The sequence below is a fragment of the Psittacula echo genome (genome assembly GCF_963264785.1).
Source record: "Psittacula echo genome assembly, chromosome: 1".
NCBI classification, from domain to species: domain Eukaryota; kingdom Metazoa; phylum Chordata; class Aves; order Psittaciformes; family Psittacidae; genus Psittacula; species Psittacula echo.
The window spans coordinates 16,272,850-16,299,475 of NC_137735.1; the positions used below are offsets into that span (position 1 = coordinate 16,272,850).

General features: G+C 38.2%; 1 protein-coding gene across 1 annotated transcript in view; it reads right to left on the reverse strand.

The window, feature by feature from the left end:
- The window catches only part of PROM1 (prominin 1), a gene marked incomplete at both ends in the record, with an annotated part of 51,955 nt that overhangs the window by 14,901 nt on the left and 10,428 nt on the right, over window positions 1-26,626 (reverse strand). The window contains 11 exons of the mRNA XM_080623994.1: window positions 124-283; window positions 2,076-2,139; window positions 3,309-3,383; window positions 3,798-4,015; window positions 4,635-4,658; window positions 5,318-5,407; window positions 7,669-7,732; window positions 9,940-10,060; window positions 15,591-15,802; window positions 17,356-17,382; window positions 20,428-20,486. Coding sequence (XP_080480120.1) covers window positions 124-283; window positions 2,076-2,139; window positions 3,309-3,383; window positions 3,798-4,015; window positions 4,635-4,658; window positions 5,318-5,407; window positions 7,669-7,732; window positions 9,940-10,060; window positions 15,591-15,802; window positions 17,356-17,382; window positions 20,428-20,486 — 1,114 coding nt within the window. The remainder of the gene's footprint in view (window positions 1-123; window positions 284-2,075; window positions 2,140-3,308; window positions 3,384-3,797; window positions 4,016-4,634; window positions 4,659-5,317; window positions 5,408-7,668; window positions 7,733-9,939; window positions 10,061-15,590; window positions 15,803-17,355; window positions 17,383-20,427; window positions 20,487-26,626) is intronic.

Below are 26,626 nucleotides of genomic sequence, written 5' to 3' on the forward strand. Positions count from 1 at the left end.
TTATAGCATCTTTGTTTCACTGTGTTCATCATTAATATTTTAATTGTTTTTACAGAACATTAAAATATTACAAAGTATTACCAACAGGTAGCAATTCCCTCTGGATTTACTTCCTGTCCATACCTGTAGAAATCGTACTGCTCCACTACTGGAAAATAATCTTGAACATATGCTTCACTTTGTGTAAGATATATCGTCAGATCTGCTAAAATCTTCTGAACAGGGAGCGTTTTTGCGAAGGTAGTGATATTTGAACCAATGGATTCCAGCACGTTTTTGATATCTAAAAGAACAAACATAGTGCACTGTTACAGATTCATAGAAAAAATTTTCATTCCATGTATGCATTATAAAATGCTATTAAGCCATTTGCCACACGAAACAAGCAGGCCATTAAGACAAGCATGAGGAAGAGACAAGCAGGCAACAAAAACACTGAGCTTCAAAGTAACACAATGGCATTTTAAAACACACATTTTATTTTTAGCATTTAATGATGAAAGATATAGATGTCAAGCCAGAGTTCTCTCTTTCCTTTCGTTATAATTAATGTGTCACTTCTAATCTAGCCAGCTTAAATCTTGCTTTTCATGCAATATTGCATATGGTAACACTGAGCAAGACAATTAGCCACTAAGTTTACAGAGGACATGATCGAGAACTATTTAAATTCCATCCCCTGGGAATACAACAGTGAGAAAGAAATTAGACTGCCTATGTTGAGAATCTATACTAGTTATTTTCAACCTTCTTAACAAAGATTACGTAAATAAATTCATTCCAATTAGTTAGCAACACTCTTGAGATAATGATCAACTAAGCCATTTTCCCCCCTCAAATTAAGAATGAACATGCTACCCTATACTTACAGTTTAGATACACACTATTTAGATACACAAAGACATGATTAATTTACTTATTATACATATTTTCTATTTGTAAAATGCAGTTTCTATTCACTCTTCCTCTTCTTTCAACTTAGAGCATACCTGAAAAACCAGGACCTATAAACTACAGGTTGCTATTTGGCAGTAGGCAACAGTTTCCTCTTTCTCAAACAACTGGACAAGTTTTGACTGTTCGTTTAGATGCTTACTCTTCTAAATTCAACTGGATTCCAAAACACTCTTTTGAAAGTTTACAAATAAATGCCTTTTTTTTTTTCCCTAGCAAGCCTAGGTTATTTGCTTTGTAACTCAAACTCAGTTTTTATAAAACCAAAATCCCAGCAATTTATAAATAGATAAATCAAGATGGCTTGTCTGTGTTTATGCGTATCAGCAGATACCGACAATGAGTAAGTCTGCACTATATTTCCTAATGAAAAGCATAATATAACTTTCAGCTCAGTTCAGGCAAGTTCACACAGTATGCTCTGCTTGTATACATACTGTGCTTCATTTTGCCCGGGGAGGGGTGGGGGAAATAGAAAAAAAAACTTACAAGGAACAGCTGTTTATATATGCAGAACAGGTCCACAATGCAAGAACAAAAATTAAAACAGATTAGTACACACACACTACACTACATTTTATTCAAATGTCAAGTGTCCAGGTACCATCAGAGAGTAACAGTGTGTCATGGTTTAAAAATCAGGAACATAGTGTAAACCCAAGTACCAAAATAATTAAAAGAGACATTTAAATTATCCTTAAGGCTTAATTTTACCTCCCCTTTGCCATCCAGTACATTTTAATACAGCAGCAGGCAGGTTCAGTTTTTTTAACACTACACTTCTAAATACGTTACAGGCACACTGGTCAAGGAAAATGAGCTTTTCAACCAAAAAAGATAAAGCTTCAGTGTGACTTTGAACAGTAAAAAGCCTAACAAATAAAACTCCTCCATAAAATACCATATGCTCTATTTTTAGATTTAATTTTGGATCCTCATTAACACATGGTGGCTTTCTATGGGATTTTTGTGTCACAAAATTAAATAAAAATACCCCAAATTTTACATTTCCATTTCATGCTCTTTAGCCCAGAAAATATACTATCGGTAAAACAAAACAAAAACATCAGTAAGTTTCATCAACATTAAACAATCAGAATTAAAAGACAGTTTGTCCTCACCTGATAAAATATTCCGTGTTTGATTCACCACTAAGTCTGGAGTATCATTAAATGCCGCATAACCCTAAAAGTTGAAAAAACTGTAATAAATTTCTCACTGTCAAATTACTTACTATATTTTCCTTTTCTACAAGGAGTAAAACTATACACATTCTAAAATGTTTGTGGTAATACCATCAAAAATACATTTTTATTACAGCCCATTATAAAAGGTCAAAGCAAAACAGGAACTCAATTCTATTTCAGATTCAGTTTGCTCTCCCAGATATTCCTTGGGGAAAAAAAAAATCTGAATTTAAATAGACATGCATCAGTCACATCTCAGACTTTATAGCACTGTTGCGTGTCAGATCTATCTGATATAAAATGGAGAATGTACACATGAAGACTCATTAAGTGAAAGGAGCTGCTGTGTACCAGTCAGTGCCTCCTCTTTGCAAGTGTGTGCCTTCTTAACAGGAAATGCATGTTATAAACAACAAAATCCAACTGCCTTTGAAGACACTGTTAATGCTTTCTTCAGTGAGAAAGGGAAAGAAAGAGTCTAAACCATAGGGACCAAGCTCAGTAGCTCATCTGGACAGAAAGAAGCTGCCACTGCAGTGGATATTTGAAGTTTTACTTCCTGCAGACCTGATCACTTCAGAAGCAGGCAAGGGTCTAAGCTCCCTTTGCATAGCCTTTGACTTCAGAAAGTGCCCGCTATTCCTAGCAAACATTTTCAGATTGCTAGATTTTTAAACTGCTCAAACTATGCCATTTTTTTCTAGGTGAAAATCATTGTGTTTTGCAACATAAACAGTAATCCCATCAGGTCCACTGCACCAGATTTAATATCAAATACGCACATGAAGAATTTGGAAGACATACTTCAAAATAGCTGGAATACAATAAAAATAATTAGGAAAGCGTGGACTTTTCTTTAGTTTGAAGCAAAAAATATAGAGCACACCAGCAGATACATGTTTCTGCCTTTTTGGTTTTTAAGGATTGTTCCATCAAGCAGAAAATTAGCAATACATTTTTTATCTGTAGTACCCTTGAGATATAAAGCCCTACATTCATACTTTCAAATCTTGGCCAAACAATGGAATAATAATGATAGATATCCACCATGAGGCAGGATGAGGTGGGAACAAGAGAAATCTGTTTGAGAAAGCCTAGGAAAAACAAGTGATATACAAATATCCCAGTTTATTAATTAACAGTTTACTAGCCTGTCAAGAAACATACCTTTTGAACCAGACTAGAAAGGTCTATTTTAAGGACATCATTGACCTTCGCAAGCTGTGAGCTCACTCCTGGCAACTAGAAAGCAAAAAGCATTCTTGACTCACATCAAAATAGTAGATTTGTTAATTTAGTAAACATCTCAAAGGTAGGAGAGAGGATGAAGAAACTAGAAACATGATTTTCAGTAGAATTTTTGTAGCACACTCCTGAAACCTTTGCTGTACAACAGCAAAGCTTAAACTTAGCATTTTTGGAAGGACATACTGTTTCACTGCCCAGAGCAGCACTTTAATGTAACTGCTCAACACACATTTTACCCTCTTCTACACAGAAGATGAAAACAGTGACTAGAATTACCTAGAAACACAGAATATGGGAAGGTCACTTATCTCACCAGTAACAGCACACACCAAGCCATTACATTGCAGAGATACTATTGGGCTTATTCAAGGCAATCACACCATAGGAGCCTGAAAAACATTCTCTTACCCCGCTAAAATTGGCGTTGATGTTCAGTTGATTTAGTGAATTCCTGATGATATTGCAAGTTGAGGCAGCCTGAGTCGCAGAGCATGCAGAATCGTTGAGGGTGTTGCTTAGGTGCATTTTAACATCTGTCAAGTTTGCATGGAGCCTCTCTGTTCCCTCCTGCAAAACCTCTACAGAGACACTCACATTTTCCAGTGCTTCCTTCGTTTCTCTGATGGCTGCAAGGATATGAAGTTTCAAAAATCCCTCTAGTTAGAAACCATGCAGATACAAAGAGAAAGTGCACACACGTGAATGCTATATTCTTAATGATATTGATTTAAATAACCCTGCCTCCCTCCCAGAAAAACCCTCTAGCACAGAATATGTTTTTATTGCACATAAAAATGCATCACTTATATTTTCTTACAAACAAACGAATATGCTCAGGCTACTTTTATTGAGATTCCCAGATTACACTCTTCGACCCTTTCCCTACCTCTCCTTACTCAGTGGTTTCAGCAAAGAACTTTAACACTTGGTCATTAGAAATTAGAAGAAAGCCCATATCCACAAAGCAGTATTTTCAGTATTTTGTTTATAATCCAACTCACAAATTATACAGCTGCAAGATGAAAGGGAAAGAGTTCATGTTGCATCAACCAAGCATTAATGAGTGTTCAACACTGTCTGAGCTTTAGATTTCATCCCAATCATCCCAATCAGATGAAGAAACCCAAAAAACAAAACACTGAACAGGTGTTTAGTAGACAAAAAACCACACACATACAACTAAAAATACACAAGTTACAAAAATAGTGCACTTCACAAAACACAAGGTTTTATTGGTTTTTTTACCTTTGATAGCCCTTTCCACTTTGACTTCAAGACAAACAAGAGAAATAAATCAAAAAAGGACAATGACGACAAGTAAATGGGAAAGAATTCATGGACAACAAAACCCAAAAGTAACTGAGATTCATGGATGCCTTTTTCTCTATAAGCTGTACCTGACTCCTGAAAAAAAGCCCTAGATAGAAAAAGTAATAAAGGAATATCTTCTTTGAAAGGAGACAGAACTAAGCATGAGGAATGCTAAACACAAAGACACAATGAAAAAATTACAGACAGCATCTCATAATAAGCTTGGCAGTGTACAGGATGAGGCCATCATATTTTCCTGACCTATTAAAGACTAACCTGCTGACCTATGGACACTCTTAAAGCACAGTTTTCCTAGTCCCCCTTATATTCAATGGAGAAAGAATAACAACCTAGAGCAGGGAATTTGGGTTTCATCTCTCTTCAACGACTGCTGAAACTAGGTATCAACAATAGCACATAAATCTCGATTTAGTTTTAAAATGCATTTATAAACCTTAAAATGTCTGAAATCCTCAGTTTAAAAGAACTTCAAGGCATATAGAAAAATGGTAAGTTGAACCATGGTACTGCAGTCATCCCATACTTCTGCACTAGAAAGACGATGCCTGTTTTACCATGGCAACAGAACATTAATATAACAACATGTACATCTTTACCTCCTGCCATTGTCAGAGCTGCATCAAGTGCAGGACGCACTTCTTTTCCCAGCTGTTCTTGAACTCTGCTTCCAAGCAAAGGTCCAACATCTGTAGCATGGAGAGAGTAAAAAACAAAAAAAACATTATACACTAGTTCAATTTAAAATACCTTTTAGTATAGGTGCTGTCAGACTTAAAGTATAAATAGATAATTAAAATTCCTCTAAGGCCTGACAATCAGAACTTAGTGACAGAAGATACTGCAGGAACACAGCTCTCCTTTAGCTAGCTATAGACCTAAGAACAAAAGCAGTAAATCAAAATATGGCAGAGAATATTCACTAGTATTTGACCATATAGGTAAAACCGCATCATTTCAAACTCAAGATTTCATTGCATTTACTACTTTTTTTTTTTGGACATTTTTCCCCACAGTCTAGTCCAACATCTGGACAGGAATTTTATGGCATACTCTTTGCTACACGCTGTATCTTCGTAGCATAAGAGAAAATGGATTCTTTTCCTTTCTCCTGCTCCTCATGTACTCAGCAATGTCAAGGTCACCTGCAACCCAGATCTGCCAAGTCACCTCCACCGAAATCCCTTAAGCGTGTTAAGCACGTGTTTCTAGTCCCTGTGCCCTCACACAGTGCACGCAGCACTGATGCTCACAGCACTGGCTGCATGCTTACCCATAGCTATCCCCACCTCCAAACCCTCCTGCCCACAAACAGAAATGAAGCTTAAATGACAAACACCAAGTAGTCTAGTGAAGCATCTTAATTTTGCACATCCTTTAGGTAGTTGCTGGGATCACGGTAAACAGCTTTGAGATTTTTGCTGTTGATGAGATGGGAATACTGTGTGGTACAGAGCCATCCATTACTGTCAGCACTGCCATATCTGGCTTGGGATGAGAATTTTTATCAAGCAGAAAACACTTTTCAGCACTTCCTTACGGTGGGCATACTGAAATAATCTACATTTCTCTTGAGATTTATGCTACTGTCGATTCCCTTAGAATGAAATCCTTTTGTCCCCAGGTATCACACACTTAATTCTGGTATTTCACAAAAAGAAAAGCTAACTTTATTTATTGATGAGACTCTCATCACAGATCCCCCTAAGTGCCCGTTAGCTATTACACTAAATTGACATTGACAATGAATAAATACTTAATTTGAAATTTCAGTTTGGAGTAGCTGATAAGCTACAAACTCCTGGAAATGCAGATGTCAATTTATTAGTTTTATAGAACTAAAGATGACACACTTGGGTTTTTTTTTTTCAGACTAGAGTGTTCCTGCCTAGGATTAAGTAAGAAGACTGGTTAACTACAACTGCTACTAATACTTTTTAAAGCACATTCAGTGTGCTTTAGTAGCCTCAAATAAGACAAGACACATTGGCCTCAGGGTGTGCCTGAGGTAAGCTGGGTGTCTTGAAAACTACCTTTAAAACACATTTTAAGCCTAGACAGAAGCACGGATTCTGGGCATGATAAGTCAATTTAGGATAAGTGGCACACTGCCACAATTGCATAGTCTGATCCCAGTAACAATCCTGTTTAAAATTGGTTTTGGTATTCCTGTATTTCACTTCATTTGGAAATGCAGACACATTTATTAATGCCCACTAACAATGTATCCTGAATTCTAATCAGCACTGCGTGTGGTTGGCCCTTTCTGTATCAGTTCTGGAAAGTGATGCTTATGTTAAAAAAAAAAAAAAAAAATAAAGAAATCAGTGGTTTGGTTGCTTCTGTTTTACCAAAAGCTCTAAAAGGTAACACCTTGTATTGTAACTGTGTTGAAGGGGAAAGTGCAGTTGTCTTATTTCAAGTGCTATCTCCTGCTCTTCAACTGCTCATTCTGAAATGGTAAATACGTTAAGCAGCTTTAAAAAGAAGATAAGCTTATACCTCAGCTTCTAGCTGAGGACAAAGATATAAAAACAAAATAAACAGCTACAGAGATCTCTCACTCATTGGAACCACCAAAACAGCTAGTAGCTCTGTTCCTTGACATTTGGCTCCAGTTAAAAACTGGGGAATAATATTCTAAAAAAGCATTAGGTGTGTGTGGTTATGGAACTATAAAAATGGAAAATAAAATAGTAGCCTGACTTACTGTATAAGCAATTTAATAAAATACTTTTATTTCAGGAAGTAATATGCATTATACCAGCTCCGAGACATTTTATGTGAAAAGAATTTTCAGCTTTAGTCTCATTTATCACTGAGAATAGTGCTTCTGTCTGAAAACCCCATTCTCATAAACAAATTTCACTTTGCATTATGAGGTATTTGCATCATCTTATTGAAGTCTTTAAATACACATCGCTAACCCCCTTTAAATCAAAGTACTTACTATTTAGGTCAGAGAGTGCTTTATCCTTAGTTGTGTTGTACTGGCTCACCAAGTAGTCAATTTGCTGAAAAGATGATAAAAAACATGTTAAAAGAGTTGGAAAAAAGTAATGCTTTTAAATAATGAGTCAAACTGCTCTTTTGAAACAATCAAAATAGTTGTACAAACCCCCAAAATCCTGGCACTCTACTGTTTTCTACCTTGCTCGGCAAAGCTACACATAATGAAAGATCTATTTAACTGGGAAATCTATTGGAACCTCTCTGAGGTAAACGATTCAGTTTGTAAGTGTTAAGTAGCAGGAGCCATGTTCTTATGAAGTCAGTCAGCCCAATGAGATTTTTCATGTCTTCACTTCTGTTATTTTATTTTCTAGTGGCATTAGTTCCCCCTTCATGGAGACATGTGGCAAGTTAATGGGGTGGTAATTTTTAGGCAATTCACCAACTAAACTGGCTTCTATTTGGGCAGCCTCTCAGAGCTTAACTTGCAGAAAGGAGCTGGCTGCTCTCTCTCGATACAAATGGTTTTCCAAACCCCCAGGTGGCCCAGTTCAGTCACAACTTCAGCTCTACCAAGACACCTTAATGATATAAACCAACAACTTAATTATATCAGATCCTGGCTTTGGACAAGAGGCTATCAAAGAACCATCCCAAATGGTTCTTTCGAAACGACATTAAATAACCCTCAACTGATTTCTGTATGTTTAAAATAATGTATTATAAATCCCACCCCAATTGAGTTAAAGTAATGTAGAGTAACACACTTGACAAATGGGTTTACAATTTTAAATGTGTACCAATCTGGCATTCAGTCTCATGTTTTCTGTGGAGCAAAGGAAAAAAAACCAACAGACAATAAAGCACCCTTAACCAACCTATTGATCATACAGCAGTGGATGTAATTAAAATACAAAGTATGAGGCAGACCTCCTTTTTCTAAAAAGGAAAAGAAAAAGTTTCTTACTGATAAGGCTGTAAGTATATTTTTGTTTATTTGTTTGTCTTCCTAGGGTAACCTAAGGACTACGAGTTTGCAGGGCTACAGGTTTTGTGTTGTCTCCAGCAATGCCACAGATTAAAGGTAATTCTGTATAACTAATGGTGTTATTGCTCAATACTCATAGTCTGCAAATCTTCTATAACATGAACTCTTAACATGGGACTTCTTTTTCCAAATCCTCTTATATGCTGTACACCTCATACCGATGAGTCAAGAACATCAGTCAGGATTTCAGAGCTTTACAGCCAATTAGTTGGATTCTACAACTTTCTTCAAGAAGCTTAAGTCCTCCTATCCTCAAGAAATTCTTACGTGTGTGTGTGTGTGAGAGAGAGACATTTATGTACCTTGTCTAAGAAAATTACTTAGGCAGATGTCTCTTGCTCTCATACAGTTCTGTCAGCAGAAAACCAGCCCAGAGTTATTGTGACTGGGATGCTATCATACTCGTGGATCCCTCATAATTGTGGGAATGCCACCTACTTCCAATTTATCAGCCATGTGGGAGTAAAACAGATTAATTAAATTTAATTCATTAAAATGAATGAAAGCCAAGTTAATAGGATGTTGGAGTTTTTTTTTCTTTCTAATCAATAAAGAACTGGAATTTGTACATGAGAAAGTTTACAAGCCTTCCTTGCTAGAATTTCTTATTTCTTTCAATGCAAGTAAGATATGCAGAGGACTGCTTTCGGGACTCTAAGGAAAGCCTGAAAGCAGAAAAGAGAGAATCTTTCCTGTTCAGTATGGCACAGTATGACACTACTTTAAAGAAAAAGCAGTCAAAAATACTTCTGGAAAAGAAGTTACTGTAGCTCAATCCCAGAGCACATACAAGTCAGCCCTTAATACAAGGAAACAGGAAAGAGCAACAAGAAATCCAAGTTTTCATACAATATCTTTTTTATATGTATTCCTTTTAAAACCATATTTTCCCAAACGAGTCACCTTCTGCTAGTGATCTACACTAGTTCAGTAGGAGGAAAAGGGCCTATAAGTATCACCACAGGATATCCCAGGAATACAGCTCAGAAGTTGCTTGAAGAATGCTGATCCATCAGGATAACTCCCAAACATTTACTGCTGTGTGAAAACGTCTTACCTTGCATCATTTACTCAACTTCGCGAGACCGACACACAAAGAATAAACAAAATACTGCAGGTGTGATTTATACTGAATAGGAAGAAACAATTATTTTCTGCAACACTTTTTTCTTACACCTCTTCCCTCCCATCCCCATTCCCCATAGTGAAAAAATTCTTTACCGCTGGAGTGTCATTAAGGAAAATTTTCAGATCTTTAAAATTACTGTTAACCAGTTTCTTTGCTCCTCGGACTTGGTTAGTTAAATGCTGGTTGGCAGCATACGCACAGAGCACTCCAACACTACAAAAAATACAAATAATGGGTATTTATTATTGTACAGAACAAAAAAATCACAGCAAATAAAAGGTAAACATTATCAAAATAAAGGGCTTCATAAATTTACATATTCTCTTTTTCTTACTACAAGTTCTCACATGCACCATGAGGCAGGAGTAGAAGAATTTCCCATAAGGGCTGATATTGTACCACTAATTCAAAAAACAGAAAGGAAAAAGCAAAGTTAACCCAAAGTCTTCTGAAGTTAGTTACTTATCCATTTGCACTGATTCTGTCAGGAAAACAGCCCAGGTAAATTATAGGGGCCTTTGAAATGTTAGGCTCTTTTACAAGTACCATTAACCCTCACACAGCTACAAGCAAATGCTCCTAAGTTAACTGTGAAAAGGAATATTTTACACTTGAGAACTTCAGCAACATTTACTCATAATGGCCCAATTTATTTACACAACTGCATAGATCTTTTAAAGGCACTTGAATAGTCTCAAAAATACTATATAAGGATTTCCCGATGGAAAGTGAGCTAGACTTCCAGTCAGCACTGCTGATTATTTTCTATTTGATCATTCCCCACTGTGAAATTCTAATTACAGCCCAGAAGATCTGCGCAAACAGTAAGTAAAAAGGCAATTAAAAGTCCCATGAGAGGCTTCAAAAGCTCTCTTAGTGTATATGATCCTTAGGTTTTTGTTTAGTTCAGGTGTAAACCAGACCTAAACAGAAGGATGACTTTTTTTTTTTAAACATCTCACATTAACAGCTACCCTTTCAGATAAGCACCAGAAAAATCAAGAGGAACCATCAGAGTGGCAATAGCCTCAAAAGCAGGCTGACTACAAACCCACTTGATGAGTTCAGCACTTATTTCCCACAGATTAACTTGTGAGCAGCACAGATCCACTCAACACACAGGCACGATACACCCCAGAGGGCAAAGACTGCCTAGAAGCTGCAGTCAGGTGCATCACAGGCAATTCCTGGATGGCACATTTATTCAGTTTCTTACTTTGCATTGGAGCTCAGTACTAGACAGGCAGCACTCTGAAAAGCCATCACAAAAATCCAAGCACCACAGGAGAAGGGAGTCACTAACACAAATGGTACTGTACTCTTCCCAGACTGATACTTTTCCTGAGTTTGAGTGTCAAGACCACCTAAATACCACTGGTTTTAAATACGGCTTAAAGAAAACCATACCAGGCTCCATATGGGACAAAATACATATGGTAAGCATAATTCTTGATCCAAATGTATGTTCAAAGAAAGCCATAATACAGCCATGCAAATGAGAAATGAGATGGTGGAAAGCAAATGGGGACCTAAAATGACACAATTTACGCATTTTACCTGGGCAACCAGGGTAAGATGGGTGCAAGCACCCTGATGATGCTTGTCTCCTCTTATCAGTGATCCAAAAACAAATCTTCATCCTTATTTTACTTTGCCTACTTTAACTTCCTAAAGACTTGATCTCCCTATAAAACTGGTCAAGTACAAGCATTTTTGCTGCTCTGACAAATAAATACTCTCAGTTGGAAAATTCAGAGTCCAAAGCATGAGACAGGGAGAAATGGCAAGACCATACGCTACAGGTGCTGGTCTACTAGGATTTTTTCACTAACATTTTTATCAACATCCAAAAATATTCAGAACAGGATGGCAGAGTTTGAGATAAAGAGGTTGCTCCTCTACCCAAGATTTCAGTTATGTATTCAGAACTGGCTATTAACTACCTTCCCAGAAGTCACTAATGAATGAAGGGACACCAACATTTTTCTTGCTACTTATTTAACTAACAGCAAATGGCATAGTTTTATTTCCATTATGACCAACATTCAAGCAGCCAATCATTGGCTATTGCCCATGGAATGAGAACACTGAATGCACCCAAGAAACTGAGTAACTTTCAACCCAAACCATTCTGTGATTCCATGATAAGCAGAAGTAAGCAGTTTCATTTTAGACATATGCAATATATTATTTCTTCCACAGTTATAAATAGTAATTGTTTTAAAAACTTTTTTTTTTTTTTTAATATCAGAAGACAAACTGTCTCACGCTATCAGGAAAAGTAAACATTTTTATATCTCTCTGAGGTTTGGAGTCTGTAACAACATCCTTGTTCTTTGGACAGTCAGCATTTTTATGTCCTTTCAAAGTTACGCTCACAGAGCACAAAGGTCAATTGGAAGCTAACAAAACAGTACTTTGTAAGACCTGAGCATGATCATTTTTCTTTTCAGTCTTCTAAATGGAAGGAGTGGGAGGAAACAAGACAGCAGAGATGCTTTAAGCAGACAACTGCAACTACATTTCAAACGTAACTAAACAAACACAATGTGAGAAAGGAAGAAATCCATTTATGATGTAGCTGAGGCTTGAGTCAACATTCCGCAAGTGGCTACAAGGAGAAAGTCATAAAGCAGTAATAAAAGGACACGTTTTTTTTCGTAACAGATTAGAGGACTGTTGAAACAGTCTCTTCAAGAGTCAGATATTCCACCCTCAATTTCTTGTCAGGTTTCACAGGCTGATACAAATGTTACTAAACCAGTTGCAGGAGGGGGACCCAAGCTTTCCCTTTAGCTGTGCTTGCAAAACATTTCGAGTCATAGAATAGAAACAGATTTGCATATTGAAAGAATGTCACCTTCTCACTGCTAGCTAATGAATTCAAGACAATAATGGTCCACAGATTTCTGTACCAACTTTTTCACCAATTCTTTCACATAACGTTGACTCCCAGTTTGTGAGATTGGCAATGCTTTTTCAGAAAGCCAAGAGAACTTCTATGAAGCCTGCATGAGGTACTTGCCACAATGGAGTATCATTTCCTTCCTTCAGACTTGGCTTTCCCTAGCTTCTTATATAACATCCACAATTTCAAGAAAGAGCTTTTAACACAAGCTGTCTTGGGAAGGACAGAAAACTTGGCTATGTGCTTTTCTGTCCAATAGCCACGACACTTTCTACCACCACTATTAAATTTGGTATTTTTGGTATTACAATGTACACGTTCTTAAAAAAATCAAATGTCCCTTCCTTGCCTTTACAATATAGAGGAATTGATGAAATTACATTTTTTTCCCATTTCTCTGTCCCTAAACTCTTAACCTTTGAAGAAAAACACATAATTGTTTAATGATAAATATGGAATGTCAAACCTACCCAGCTATCTATTTGATACATTATTTCTAGATCCTGTGCTCTTTAGCAATAGAATCCTACTTCGTAGGACAACATTCATGTATGAAAGCTGTGAATTACCAAAGACTCTGAATGTATTTTTGACTCTATCGAAAGAAATATTTCAAGCACAAAATACATGTACTGGAAAATGACACACTTAAGGCCTATTTACTTTAAGATAAACAACCGTATGTAATCACAAGTCTTCTGACTTGTTTCTTACACCTCTTCCTTGAGGAAAGCATAATTCCCATGTATACCTCACCTTCACAAAGCAGATCTAAGATCTAGCAGATCTTTTAATAAAAAAAATGCCATCTTTATATATTATTTACACATAATTCCAGTAAACTTAGTATTAAAACGTCATCCTAATTACGAGAGCACTGTATCACTGGAAAAGTAATAAGAAATGTTCTTTGTGATTAAATCTACTAGCTGAAACCTTCCAAAATCTACATTAACAGCATACATATGTAAGTCAGTTTGAATCTGCATGCTGGCACACAGAAATGTCACCCATAACATACACTTAGATGATAAACCTGAAGAAGTACATCCCCTAGAAAACCTTCCCATTCCTTCCAGCACCTTCCTTGTTTTGCTGGGGCAATGGCTACCAACAAGACTGTCCTTTCATTTTTCAGCATAGTGGTAAGAAAGCTGACATGGGCTTAAATAGATCCAAGCACAGCATCTTCTTTCCCTTGTGAAAGAAGATCCAGGAAGGACAGCAGAATCCTGCCTTATACAGAGGCGTACTAGAGACCAGAGCACTCAATCAGACTGAGGTCAGTAATATTAGCTTTGTAAAGTCCTATCTTGCCTTGCACAGCACTCACAGCATTAGAGACTTAGCCAGGGAGTCATATGAGATTATCTTCACCTGTGAAACCTGCAGACAGAGCTCAGGCCAACACCTCCCTTAGGGTAAGCATCTGATACTCCTCATGTCTTATACAAGAGAGAAAAGAAAGGATGAGTTAAAGAGGCAGTTTCCCTACTCCTGGAAAGCATGTTACTATGGATCACTGATCTGCCAGTCATGACCTGAGAAGGAACATTTGCCAGTGCTGGGATATGCTTAATACCACTAGAATAGCTGGCAGCAAACACACAAGTTAGAGAGACCAACTGAGAGGACGATTTCTTAGTTTCTCAGCTGGCAGGCAACATTCCTCAGCCATTATAACTGGACTGTAGCATTCTGCAAGCTGGTGTAAAGATAGCTGGCAAGCTCTGTGAGCCAACTTCAGTTTTGGCATGCCACAAGGTAATTTAATAACTTACTTTGACTTCATTGTCATATGAAGAACTTTTGTCCTGTCATCATAGCAGGAATGCACCTATCACCCACAATACCATTCGGCTTCCTGTTCTTTAGAATACTGAAGTGTCATGTTTGTTAGTGATGCCTGGGAGAAAAGAATGTATTCTCATCTCTTGTATCAGCATGGCTTACATTTGAGCATAGGCGAGGTCTCAATTTGTCATGACAAACAGTAGTAAAAAGAAAAAAATTCTAGATTACACTGAAGTGACAAAGTAAATCCCATCTGACTGAACAGTCACACAGTACAGAGCAAAACTCGATTTTTTAATATATAAAAAAAAAATAAATCACAAAGTAAGGATAGGAGGCAAGTGAAAATATGAAGAAGTTGAAGGAAAATAAAAAGCTTGAAGCAAATAATGTATTTTGAAAGCATCTAAAGCAAAAAGAAAAGTTGACTGCAGTCAGTCCCTCATCACCTGTTAACACACCCAGCACAGGAGTATGTATGCTCTGAATGCCAGTAGTGCAAAAAGAGCTCCAAACTCCATGAATTTACAGTGAGTGCATGCATGGTTTAAACAACTCAGTGCTCCAAAGAAAACCGTTGTTTTGAACTAATGAGAAAAATCTCAAGTACGGCAAATAGTGAAGGAGGTCACACAATTGCTTTTCTCACTCCTACTACTCTATCAACACCAAAGCATTATTTTGTACCTCAGATTCTCAACGGGATGGTAAATGAACATAGGACATAGTATCTTATGTTCATAAATCTAATGTAACATTCTGCAATTGCCATTTTAAGACTGGCAAAAAACTTCATTTCCCAAATTCAAGCTTAAATTTTGTTTGGTTTCATACCTACATTCCTCTCGAGTATACAATGACCTGTGGATAGTAATGGTAGCATCATTTTCATAATGCAGTCATATTTTCTTTAATAAGCAATAATATTACTTTGTCTAATAAAATCATTTCCACATCAGTAGGCTAATACAGTAACATTATTTATCATGTGAAACTGCAAAGTTAGTGCTATGCCAAGCTTCACATTGTTCTCTTTATTACACTTGCCTTATTATTAAAGAAGCAACAAAAAGAAATGTTGCAAAACAGCTCCTCTGACAGTCAGCATTTTTCTTCTGTCTTTGATGCATTTCCCCACCACAGTTGTCACAGCAACGACACATACAGAAGCAAAGTCCCACAAGAGGCAGTAACAAAATAAATACGAATCCCAAGGCTGCGGAGACTATAAAACCGATTTCATAGTAGATGGCCTGTAATTCAGAAAAAGATAGTGGTAATAGCAGATATCACAAAGTAACTGCAATCAATATGGAGCAAATAATTAAAAATCAAACTACAGACTAAACCATCTACTAAGTTACCCAGGTTATGGAGTTGGTGTGTTTTATCAATTGACAACTTTTCTAACAAAAAGATACATAACATCAAATACTGATAGCTAATAATTATTTAGCTAGAATACTCTAGGTAAACTACAGGAGTGAGTACTAGGAGAAAAATACACTCACAAGAAACAAATGTGAATCAGTGCAAGTGAAACAGGTTAAAGATGGACACATTTGATTTCCCAGACCACAAATTTACTGTTTCTCACATCTGTTTCCAAAAAGGCTCCACAAATGCCAGAAAGGCTGACTAGATCAATACTTCATCTGAGAGGGGGGAAAGGAAGCTTAGCTTGTTCTCCATTTTAATTAGTTATGAGTAGAAAGATTTGTATGTATGACCACAAAGGGAAGTACTCCTCTGGGTGATGGATTGCAGTGGCAGAGGTTTCTCCAAAGTGCTGAAGTTAAAAGTGCTTAGGGATTGGAAAACATGAAGAAGTGGATTTTAAGCTCTTCCAGGTAAAGACATTTGTTGTGCTGCCAAACAGCAAAGCAACAGCAACTACAAGGATGCTTTTAAAAGCTGGAAGGAGTGAAAGGGAGCAATGCAGTGCAATACCCTAACTAGCTTTTACACTGGAAACAGTGCAAGTGCTCCAGGACAGAGAAGCTGGGGCAGGCAGCCCTGGCACAGTCCTACATGAGGCAATGCGGCCTCAAGGGGACAAGCTGTGAGTTGGCCATGCATTTTTCCCTCTGCTGCAGACACAAGCCAGCACATCCCAAACAAGATCAGGCAAGTGTCTGCACACAGAGCTAGACAGTGCAGTCTGGGCATGCCCCGGTGGTCTTTTTTCCCTGATAAAGCTCTTTTCCTTTCCTTTCCCAATTTTATGAGGACCAATTCTCACTCTAGTACTTAAGAGTCCACTTCCATTTTATAAATCCACCAGCACAAGGGTAACTTGGCGGTAAAAGGATGAAATGCAGGCTGTGTTGTCCTGCAAAATAAGTTAGTTTCTCACAAGCTATCAATCACACTCCAGTTCCACCTTTGCTGATGCCCTCCCTCACAATCCTTAATTACCAAGTGATCCACATACAGCAACCATCACCATTAGCACAGTTGCAAATTTCTGACCTAATTACCAATTCTAGGTTGAAATCTGGGTGGGTTTATTATTATTATTGTTATTAACTGCTGGTTAAAAGGTGTTATCCCTTCTAGAGAATATGAAATAGATGCTTGGAAGAAAAATTTGGCAAGACCTTGCAAAAGAATTACTGGGGGTTTTTTGTTAGCTAGCTGAACACCTCAGAAATTATTTGAAAACATACATTATTTTAATATAGGTTAGATGGAAAAACACTATTTAAAATAACACTGATAATAGTTATTGATGTTTTAATAGAAGTAGTGCATACAGACATGGTTAGTTTCTTTTCAAAGCTGCACCTCTACTATAAGACATTACCTGAAGAGTCAGGACAACATTCTCTGGCTGTGGAAGTCAAAACAAATGGAGAATGTGTATAATACACAGGCAGCATGCACAAAAACAAATCGCATGAATAATGAATAATTAACCATGACCAAAACAACTGACACAGAAACAGTAACAAAAAGCCACTGAAGTAAAACAATGCATAGGAACACCAATAAATAATTATGGAAAAATATTTATGATAAAATACACAACAGATAACTTCCAGTTTTCTTGGTAAATAAAAGGAATCTAAGATTTGCCCAACAAATATTTCCATCTTAAACCAACAACAGACCACTTATTTCCACACTGAGCATCTGTTTCATATCATTCCAAACACATCTCTCAAAAGAGAAGGCCAGAGATCACATTACTTTGTGGTTTAGCAATTTCTTCACAAATTCCAGTCATAACAGATATGATACTCCTGACTAATTTTTTCTTTTCAACACTTATTTTAAGCAGCTTCAATAGCAGTTTTAGGTTCTTAACACATTACAGACAAAATTCACCCTCTCTTTTAACTAATTATGTAGAAGTTAATTTTAAATTATTCAAAGGTAGAAAAAGAACAGGCATTCAAGAACAACTGAAGAAGTCTACTTAAAAGGTTCTTAATTGTCTTCTTACCTGTAATTTCAGAAGAACACTGAAAACTAAATATTCAATGACAGGAATTTCAGAAGAACCCAACTTCCCCTTTGTTTCCAAAATGGAAATAGAATTTCTTGTATTTTTACCCTTCATCTCTGTATGACAAGTTCACAGCTGATAACACTTTCACTTTTTCTCATAAGTGGAAGGGAAAAGGGAAACAGACAAGCTAAAGACAGCAAGACCACTCAACCCAAGGTCTGATGTGTGCGAATCAGAAATGTTCTCAAGTCCTGGGAAATTTTCTTCAGTATCGCACACATCTTTATGAAACATCTACTGTACAATATACTTAAAATGTTTAAAATCAGAACTGTATTTTTAATGGGAGGGAAACCAGTGCTTACTCTTCCCTATAAACCTGGTCCCAAGTACAATTTTGGACGTTTTAAGCAACACATCTCCCAGCAGAGGTAAAGCAATGGCAGCAGCCACGAGCTGGCTCCCCCTGAGCAGGCACGGCAGCTGGGCTGTCCTGCCAGATTGCTCACCCTGGCAGGGGACGGGGACATGTCATTGGTAAAGAGTCCAACTGGGAACACTAGGGGACACAGCACAGAAGTGGGAAGAGCCTCATGGGTCACTGACACATTCTACATATAGATTAAAAACACGCACTAAAAAAGATAGGAAGGAATGACAGCAGAGGCAGGTCTGTTCTTGCTATTGAAGGGCTGTTCCTAATGCTTGGTGAATGAGTCTTCTCACGTGGATTTACATATGGCCCATTTCTGTCCCTTTGCTTCTGTGGTAGCACCATCTTTTGCCCAAATAAGAGTGCTTTCTTCCTGGTGTTTCCTCTCCAGATATATCTTAAAAGGCAAATCACACCCCTTATCAATTCTTTTCCTAAGCAAACCAAACTCTTCCAGTCTCCTCTGAAGACCTGCATGCTCCCCAGATCACCCTACTAGATACTTTCTGAACTCATCAAGTTCGAGTTCATTCTCCCTAAATTTGAGTGATCAAAACTACAGTCATTTCTAACTACTTACCTGCACCCTTCAAAGACATCCATAATTCCCTATTCCCATTGGAAATTCATCTAGGGTACATTCTACAGACACACTGATCTCTGCACAGCTCTCTCTCGCTGATACTTCTGAGGGACCCTATATTTGCCCTGATATAGTCTCCTTTTCCAAATTTGTTTTCAAGTTTTGCACTGTAGTCAGGTCACATTTAGGACCTGTATCTGTTTTGCTTTTTAAGCACACCTAATATTATATTTGCCACCCTATAATCACACTGTATTTTAACAAGTGCCTTCACCACACAAGATTACAGCTGTCATTTGTCTTTAATTTCTCATGACTTAGGTGCTAGTTACTAAACACTATACTTGTGCTTATGTATACCACCTATGGTCTAACGGTTTTGTCCACAGACTGCCAACCAAGTCTACCCTACATTCCTTCATGGTTGTGCAGGCACTGTCTGTGATGCAGCACTCTCACAGAGCCCCACCAAACAAGCACATCGGATATGCAAGTAACTTCATGCAGTATAACTATACCCACACACTTCAATGTCATGCAGAGGTTACTACTGGAGCAATAGGCTCATTGTCAGGAAGACACAGAAGCACATGACTTTTCCCCTTCAAATCCCAGAATCATTCAGGTCATTCTGATTTACAGCTGAGTGTCTGTATGCCAAGTGCCATACTCATCTTCCTGACAGATACACCACACTGCAGGCACCACAAGCAAGTAAATTCATACACAGTAACATCTACTGCATGGTTGTGGTTAAGGTTCCTACTGCAGGAACTCAACCAGTGACACTGCTTCAAAAATGGGCTACTCTCCTTGGGAACAGCCTGAATCAGATGGATGTTACATTCTATCTTCTCTTGCTACCAGATACCCTACGAATTCCAGCTGTTCAGGACAATCACAAACCAAAAGAGAGAACAGAAAATATCTTTGATGTGATTAGCATGCTACATAAACTAAAACATACTTTACAAGTAGGAAACTTATATGGAAACTTGCAATTTACAAAGGCACAAGAACCAGCATATAAATTCAGCTTTTTAAGAACACCAGCTGAAACTAACATGAGAGCTGAGCAGTAATGGGTCCCTCTAAGTGTTTTTAAATAAAGGCAGAATTTTTCAGTACAAAGAGCCTTCAATCTTTGTGCAACAGACACCATAATCACATAACAGCTGGAATTAACTATGCTTAGCTTCTTTATAGTATCTTATGGACTTTTCTTTGTAACATTTTTTGAAAGGATTTCATCCCATATTTTCTAGGAAACCATCAGACTTGTTATTCGCAAATTTGATTCTTGCATCCTATTGTTAAAGCTTTAAAATTCTATTCCCTGCTTTAGAAACAAAACTAAATTTCAAAGTCAGTTTTCATTGTTTTATGCAGAGATAAATAAACAATTTACCTTTTGATAATCGCCCTGTGCATTTCCAAACTTCTGTTGTGCTAGTTTTCTGACAAGATCTGAAAATAAGCAAGAATATGCCAGAATTTCAAACAACATACATTATAAAAATGGGGGAAGAAAAGTAGGTATAAATTCTATTGTTAAGATAGGCATGACAAAATTAAGAACAGACATCAGCAGGATAGTCAAGCACGTAAGTGTTTTCATAAGCCTGTCTACTAACAAGATTTTTAATTAACTCTGAGTGTACATTAAGATAACCACATGATCTGTCAATGAATCAATTCCCACTGAAATACAGTGAAGGTTTTTCTGTGGTCATCCTCTGTATCATAAAATCATTATTAAAAGTTAATCACACACCAGTTATTTGGACAATGTTCAGTTCCACTTCATGTTTACGCGAAGTACATACATGAATACATTATAGATACACATAAAGCATTAGATACAAAATGTGTCAAACAAGCATGTAAACAATGACTTCTTGACTGAATGGTACAAGGAAGAAGGGCCTTATCTTGCCAGCATTATCTCAATCATTTGGTCTTTGCCCCTTCATGCCCTCCTTTTCTTTTGGTCTCTCTGGACCAACAGACTTTGCATGAGAGTACACAACACCACCAACAAATCAGAAAGCCTAACAGATGATAACTTACTGTGCTTGCAGCCCCATCTAACACACTCATCCTTAACTTATTCAAAATATGGACAAAATACAGCAACCACCAAGAAGAAAAACCCCAATCAAAACCACAAAGTAGGAATATAATACAAATAGCACCACTTCACATTGTAAATGTCATTTCACCACATCAGTTTCTTTCAATATAAACCAGCAGCTGCAATGAATGGATCTCCTTTTGGGGACATCACTAGCCCAATCCTTATCAAGGTTTTGACAAACCTATGGGAACTACGCTGGGAACTGTCGCTTTTCATTTCTGTGACACCCTGCACTTGAAGAGGGGCACCACCAGTTCTGCAGACCCTCTGGTTGTGTAAAAGCAGCAATGTTTCGAAGGAATGATTGACAGCCTTCTGATCTCTGATGAAGAAGAAGAACATTAGGAAGGAGCACACTACACCTCAAGGAAGAGCACTCTGCCCTCCATGCTCATACAGAGCTGGACTTCATGGTACTACTACTGCCCTGTCATTAGTGGCCCCATACGGAAATGAACATACTTGATAAAACCCTCCAGTAAGTTAGCTATCCTGGGGATCAGTAAAGGACCTGAAGGTTCAAAATTGACTGTCGACCTCCCAAAAATCCAAACCCTCTCAGAAATTATTGTAGGACTCATGAAATATGCTCAGTGAGCTCACAGAGGCTGTGATCTCACTCCTCTCTAAGAGGAAAGAGCTAAACCAACCCTCTTGTTTATGTTTTTATTCAACCATTTTGCATTGTTGACAACACACTGAAGAACAGCCACCGAAGAGAAACTTCTACCAACTTAAATGAGAGTGTGATGGGACGGAACAAAAAGTGATAACTTCTGTGATCCTCAGTGGCATGAGGCAGTACAGACCATGGGTGTGCAAGTGGTCAAATGCGAGATGTGACTGCCAAGGATGCTGTGGCATCACTCTCCTTATTGCTACTTCGATGCAAACAGAGAAGACTCCCCAGCAACCTCACTTCCAGACTGCTCCTAACTTGAAGGTTCCTCTTGCTCTGGAAAAAGGTTGGACCTGATGACCTCTGGAGGTCCCATCTGATCTGAATTACTTCAAAGTTATCCTACAATCATCATGACTTTTTATTATAAAATATTTAATGGAGGAGTGAAGGCACTGCCAGGAAGCATTTTAGAAAGCTGAATTCCCAACCACTGGGAACTAGTACAAGATAAAATTTCAAAAGCATCAGCCTCTCCTGTTACATAGAAGTTGAAAGTTTTTAACCATTTTTCTAGCTGAGTGTCTGTTCCACTCATAAATTAAAATAAAAAATCCCCAACAAACACTTTACATAAAGCTTTACATACATCTACACACACATATATTTAAAGACATCTGTATGGATATGTACAGCTACTCAAGAAAAACAAAGGATGGTTGAGGCTGGAAAGAACCCTCCTGAGATCATCCAGTCCAACCCCCCAGCTCAGTGCACACTCACCCACCGCAGGTTACCAAGGATCACATCCAGTCAGGTTTTAAAAGTATCTCCAAGGAGAACAGACAATACTTTAAAAACAAACAAACAAAAACACCAACCAAAACTATTGCAAGTACTTGCAAGATGTTTAAATTGCTCAGAATATTCCCGATTCAGTTGTTTGTTTATATTGTTTCAGTAATTTATAGCATGTCAGTCAAAAAAATGACAGAAATCAACCTGAATACACTATGACAAACTGATGGAGAAAACAGCATTTTCAATGTGTTTTTGAAATTTAGAAGTTCTAAATCCTGCTCATCAGAACCTAATAACTTTTAGGTTTGTCATAAATAAGAAAGCCTGAAATTAGGTACATAAAGTTCCCACATGGATTGAATAAGTCAAATTGTGAGAACAATACAGGTTTCATACACAGCACAATGGCCACTATTACACAGCCCATTTTCCCCCTTAATTTCCCAGAATGTGAGATTTCCCTACTGAATAAAGATTTACTACTTATATTACTCTGCAATGATTTTTCAGACGTAACATGATGCTTCAGGGTGTTTTTCTCACTAGGCAACACACAGGGATTGACCAGTCATTGCCATAAATTTACTATTTCAATAGCCTTCAGTATCAACTGGATTAGACATATTCCCAGTTAATTCATTTCAAATGAAATGTGGCAGTCATATTTCTCATAAAAATTTTGGGCTATAACTGAATCATAGAATAGTTAGGGTTGGAAAGGATCTCAAGATCATCTAGTTCCAACCCCTTGCCACGGGGCAGGGACACCTCACTCTAGACCAGGTTGCTCAAGGCCCTGTCCAACCTGGCCTTGAACACTGCCAGGGATGGAGCATTTACCACTTCTTTGGGCAGCCTCCTCTAGTGCCACTCACTCAGTAAAGAACTTCCTTATATCTAACCTGAACTCCTACTGGTTAAGTTTAAACCCATTCCCCCTTGTCCTATCGCTACAGTCCCTAATGAAGAGTCCCTCTCCAGCACCCTTGTAAGGCCCCCTTCAGATACTGGAAGGCTGCTATGAGGTCTCCACGCAGCCTTCTCTTCTCCAGGCTGAACAGCCCCAACTTTCTCAGCCTAGAATGTGAGACTACCCGCGGTTACTCACCCACACATTTGTAAGTACAAACATGCCTTAGTGGTTTTGCAGCACCAAGAATCTCCCTTCTCATTGCAGAGGGCATTGGACTTTAAAGAGATCTTTAAAGGTCTCTCCAAGCCGAACTATTCTATGATCTGAAGGGGGCCTACAAGGATGCTGGGGAGGGACTATTCATTAGGGACTGTAGTGACAGGACAAGCGGTAATGGGTTCAAACTTAAACAGGGGAAGTTTAGCTTGGATCTAAGGAAGAAATTCTTTACTGTGAGGCTGGTGAGGCACTGGAATGGGTTGCCCAGGGAGGTTGCGAATGCTCCATCCTTGGCGGTGTTCAAGGCCAGGTTGGATGAGGCCTTGGGTGACATGGTTTAGTGTGAGGTGTCCCTGCCCATGGCAGGGGGGTTGGAACTAGATGATCTTAAGTTCCTTTCCAACCCTAACTATTCTATGATTCTACTGAGTTTTATGCACATTGATAGCAATCACAGCTACTACTGCGGCACATAAGGGTTAGGCTAGGGAATGTTCTGTGCCAGGTACTCTGCAATCAGAAGCACCATGTTTTCAGGTATGGCTACGCTGCTCGCTGTAGCACAGCAAAAAGACATCTCTGCTCACATTTAATTCAGTCTGTGATTTTGGTTTGCTTTTATGAAGCATCTTTCCTCCCTAGCTAGTACATCTCATGTCTAGTATTGAAGTAAGATTTTATTTAAAAATCAAACTAAGGTGACTCCACTCAACTCTTCTGCATTATTGGTAGAGTACCACCTTGAGGCTGATTTCTGTTTCAAATACAAAAGTGCTAGGAAGGTGTGATAAAAACCAGTGTCCTCTATTTTCAAATTAACAGGATTACTTCTGAAATCTCAGCTTGACCAACTGCACACATTGTTTCACAGGACCAGTAATCCAAGGCTTTAGCACAGAACATATTTTATTACTGGGGTTAAAGAGATTTACTTTGTGAGGCTCATTTACACAGCTAATTACATTACTGTTTTCTCTGTCTCCTCCCTGCTCTCATCACACATGCAAAATGCCATCTGCCCTAGTAAATCTAACTAGCCAGATGAACTGTTAATTTACCAATGCAATTTGTGATGAAATATTAAGCACCTCTGAGGAATCCCAGTTAAGAAAACATAATCACTGACTGCTGCACTGCATGAGTATTGTGTACATACATTCAATATCTCATAACCTCATTTTCCCGCTTGGGTAATCACTAGGCTTGCCTCTCAGAACTGCTCTACAAAAAGGGATAGCAAAAATAATAAGAGATTTAAAAATAAGCTGTCTGGCTATTAAGTACCAACATAAATTAGTTACAAATTCTTCTTCCAAGAAAGCTTTTCAAATCTAGGCGACAGGAAAACAGTTGGAGTAAAACCCTTGGGAATGCTATGCTTCCTCTTCACTCAAACAATTCCATTGAGCCAGTTCAGTTATAGGGCAACTCCCGCATTAATCACATTATGCCAGAAATTAATTTATCTTTTTATGCATAACATATTGAGCTTCTATTCTGACAAGGACTTCAAACAAACCAGTAAGAACCATCACTGAAGCATTCATGTCACACTGAATGGAGATTTTTCAGAGCAACAAGGGAGAATTACATAGATAATACACATGATAAATTAATAACTGTTTTAATGATATCTCATTCTAATGCATAAAACAGTACTTCATCCCATTCCCTTTCAGCTATAATAAATAGACTCAATGGACTACACACATACAGAAGAGTTCAGCATCTCTCTGAATATGGGTCAGTTTGACCACATTTAGTGTAATAAATAAACAGCGATAACTAGACTGAAATTTATGAATTAAAATTACTTCAAGCTTGTTTTTTTCCTCTCTAATTATGACTCAGACTGACAAATAACTCTTGCAAGTCCAAGAAAACCAGGAAATCTATATTAGCCTTTCAGACTTACCAGAGATAAAAGCTTTTCAGGTAAGTTTTACTGCAAGTCCAGTTTATTGTCATTTCACAATACTTGCTTTGCCTTGAGTGGGGACTTGGTTACTTCCCCAAAGCTAGACAGCCACTATAGTCAGATTCAGCTGCCATTGACAAGGTCTCCTTCAGCAGGTATCCCAAGGCTACCTTTGATCCCCTTCACTGCCACCACCTACCTAACGGCTCTGCTCACTCTCAGTGCCCCTAATTCCACAGAGATCACTTGGCTCTGGTTCCCCAGAGGCAAGAATTCAGTGATGTTGATGGCCACAGCATCCACCATGCTCACTGGTGCAGAGACTGCAGAGAGGATCCTGCCACACTGCTCACCCCCTAAGCAGTCTGTCCTCTTTCCACAGAGCATCAAGAAAACTCACTCTGTAGGCCAATGCAAAGTCTCACAGATGAAATCTTCCCACTTCCCACAAGAGTAAGTACAAAGATGAGGAGTCTAATCCATGTGTCCACTCACAGCCTAGACCATTCTTTTCCAGCTCCAGAATTAACTCTCTTCATGTCTCCCTCAGCCACGGGTTATGTCCCTCCTCCTGTTTGGGGACATAACCTTTGTCCCCAGACTAAGAAAAAACCCTACCCTTCTTAGATAAATTCTCCCCACAACTTTTAGGCAAGCTATCTCTCTATACAATTGCCATCTTTTTCCTTGAATTACTGGGAACATCAGGCTGGTTTGGCTTCCACCCTCCCACTCCTTGCAGAAGGCCATCCTGGCCCTCTTCCCTTTCAGCACGACTCCTGAGCGACCTATCTTCCCCTCGCTTCTGAAGCCCACACATGAGAACACCTACTTACACTACAGAGATGTGGAAACGAAGTTCTGTTTATTCTCCTACATTGAAGAAATAATGTGCAAAAACTATAGTCTTAAACCATCAGGTGTGCCTTTGGACAAGAAAAAAAGGCAAGTAAGAAAGGAGCCTTTCTGCTTTACCTCACCACTGACACACAAAATGAAG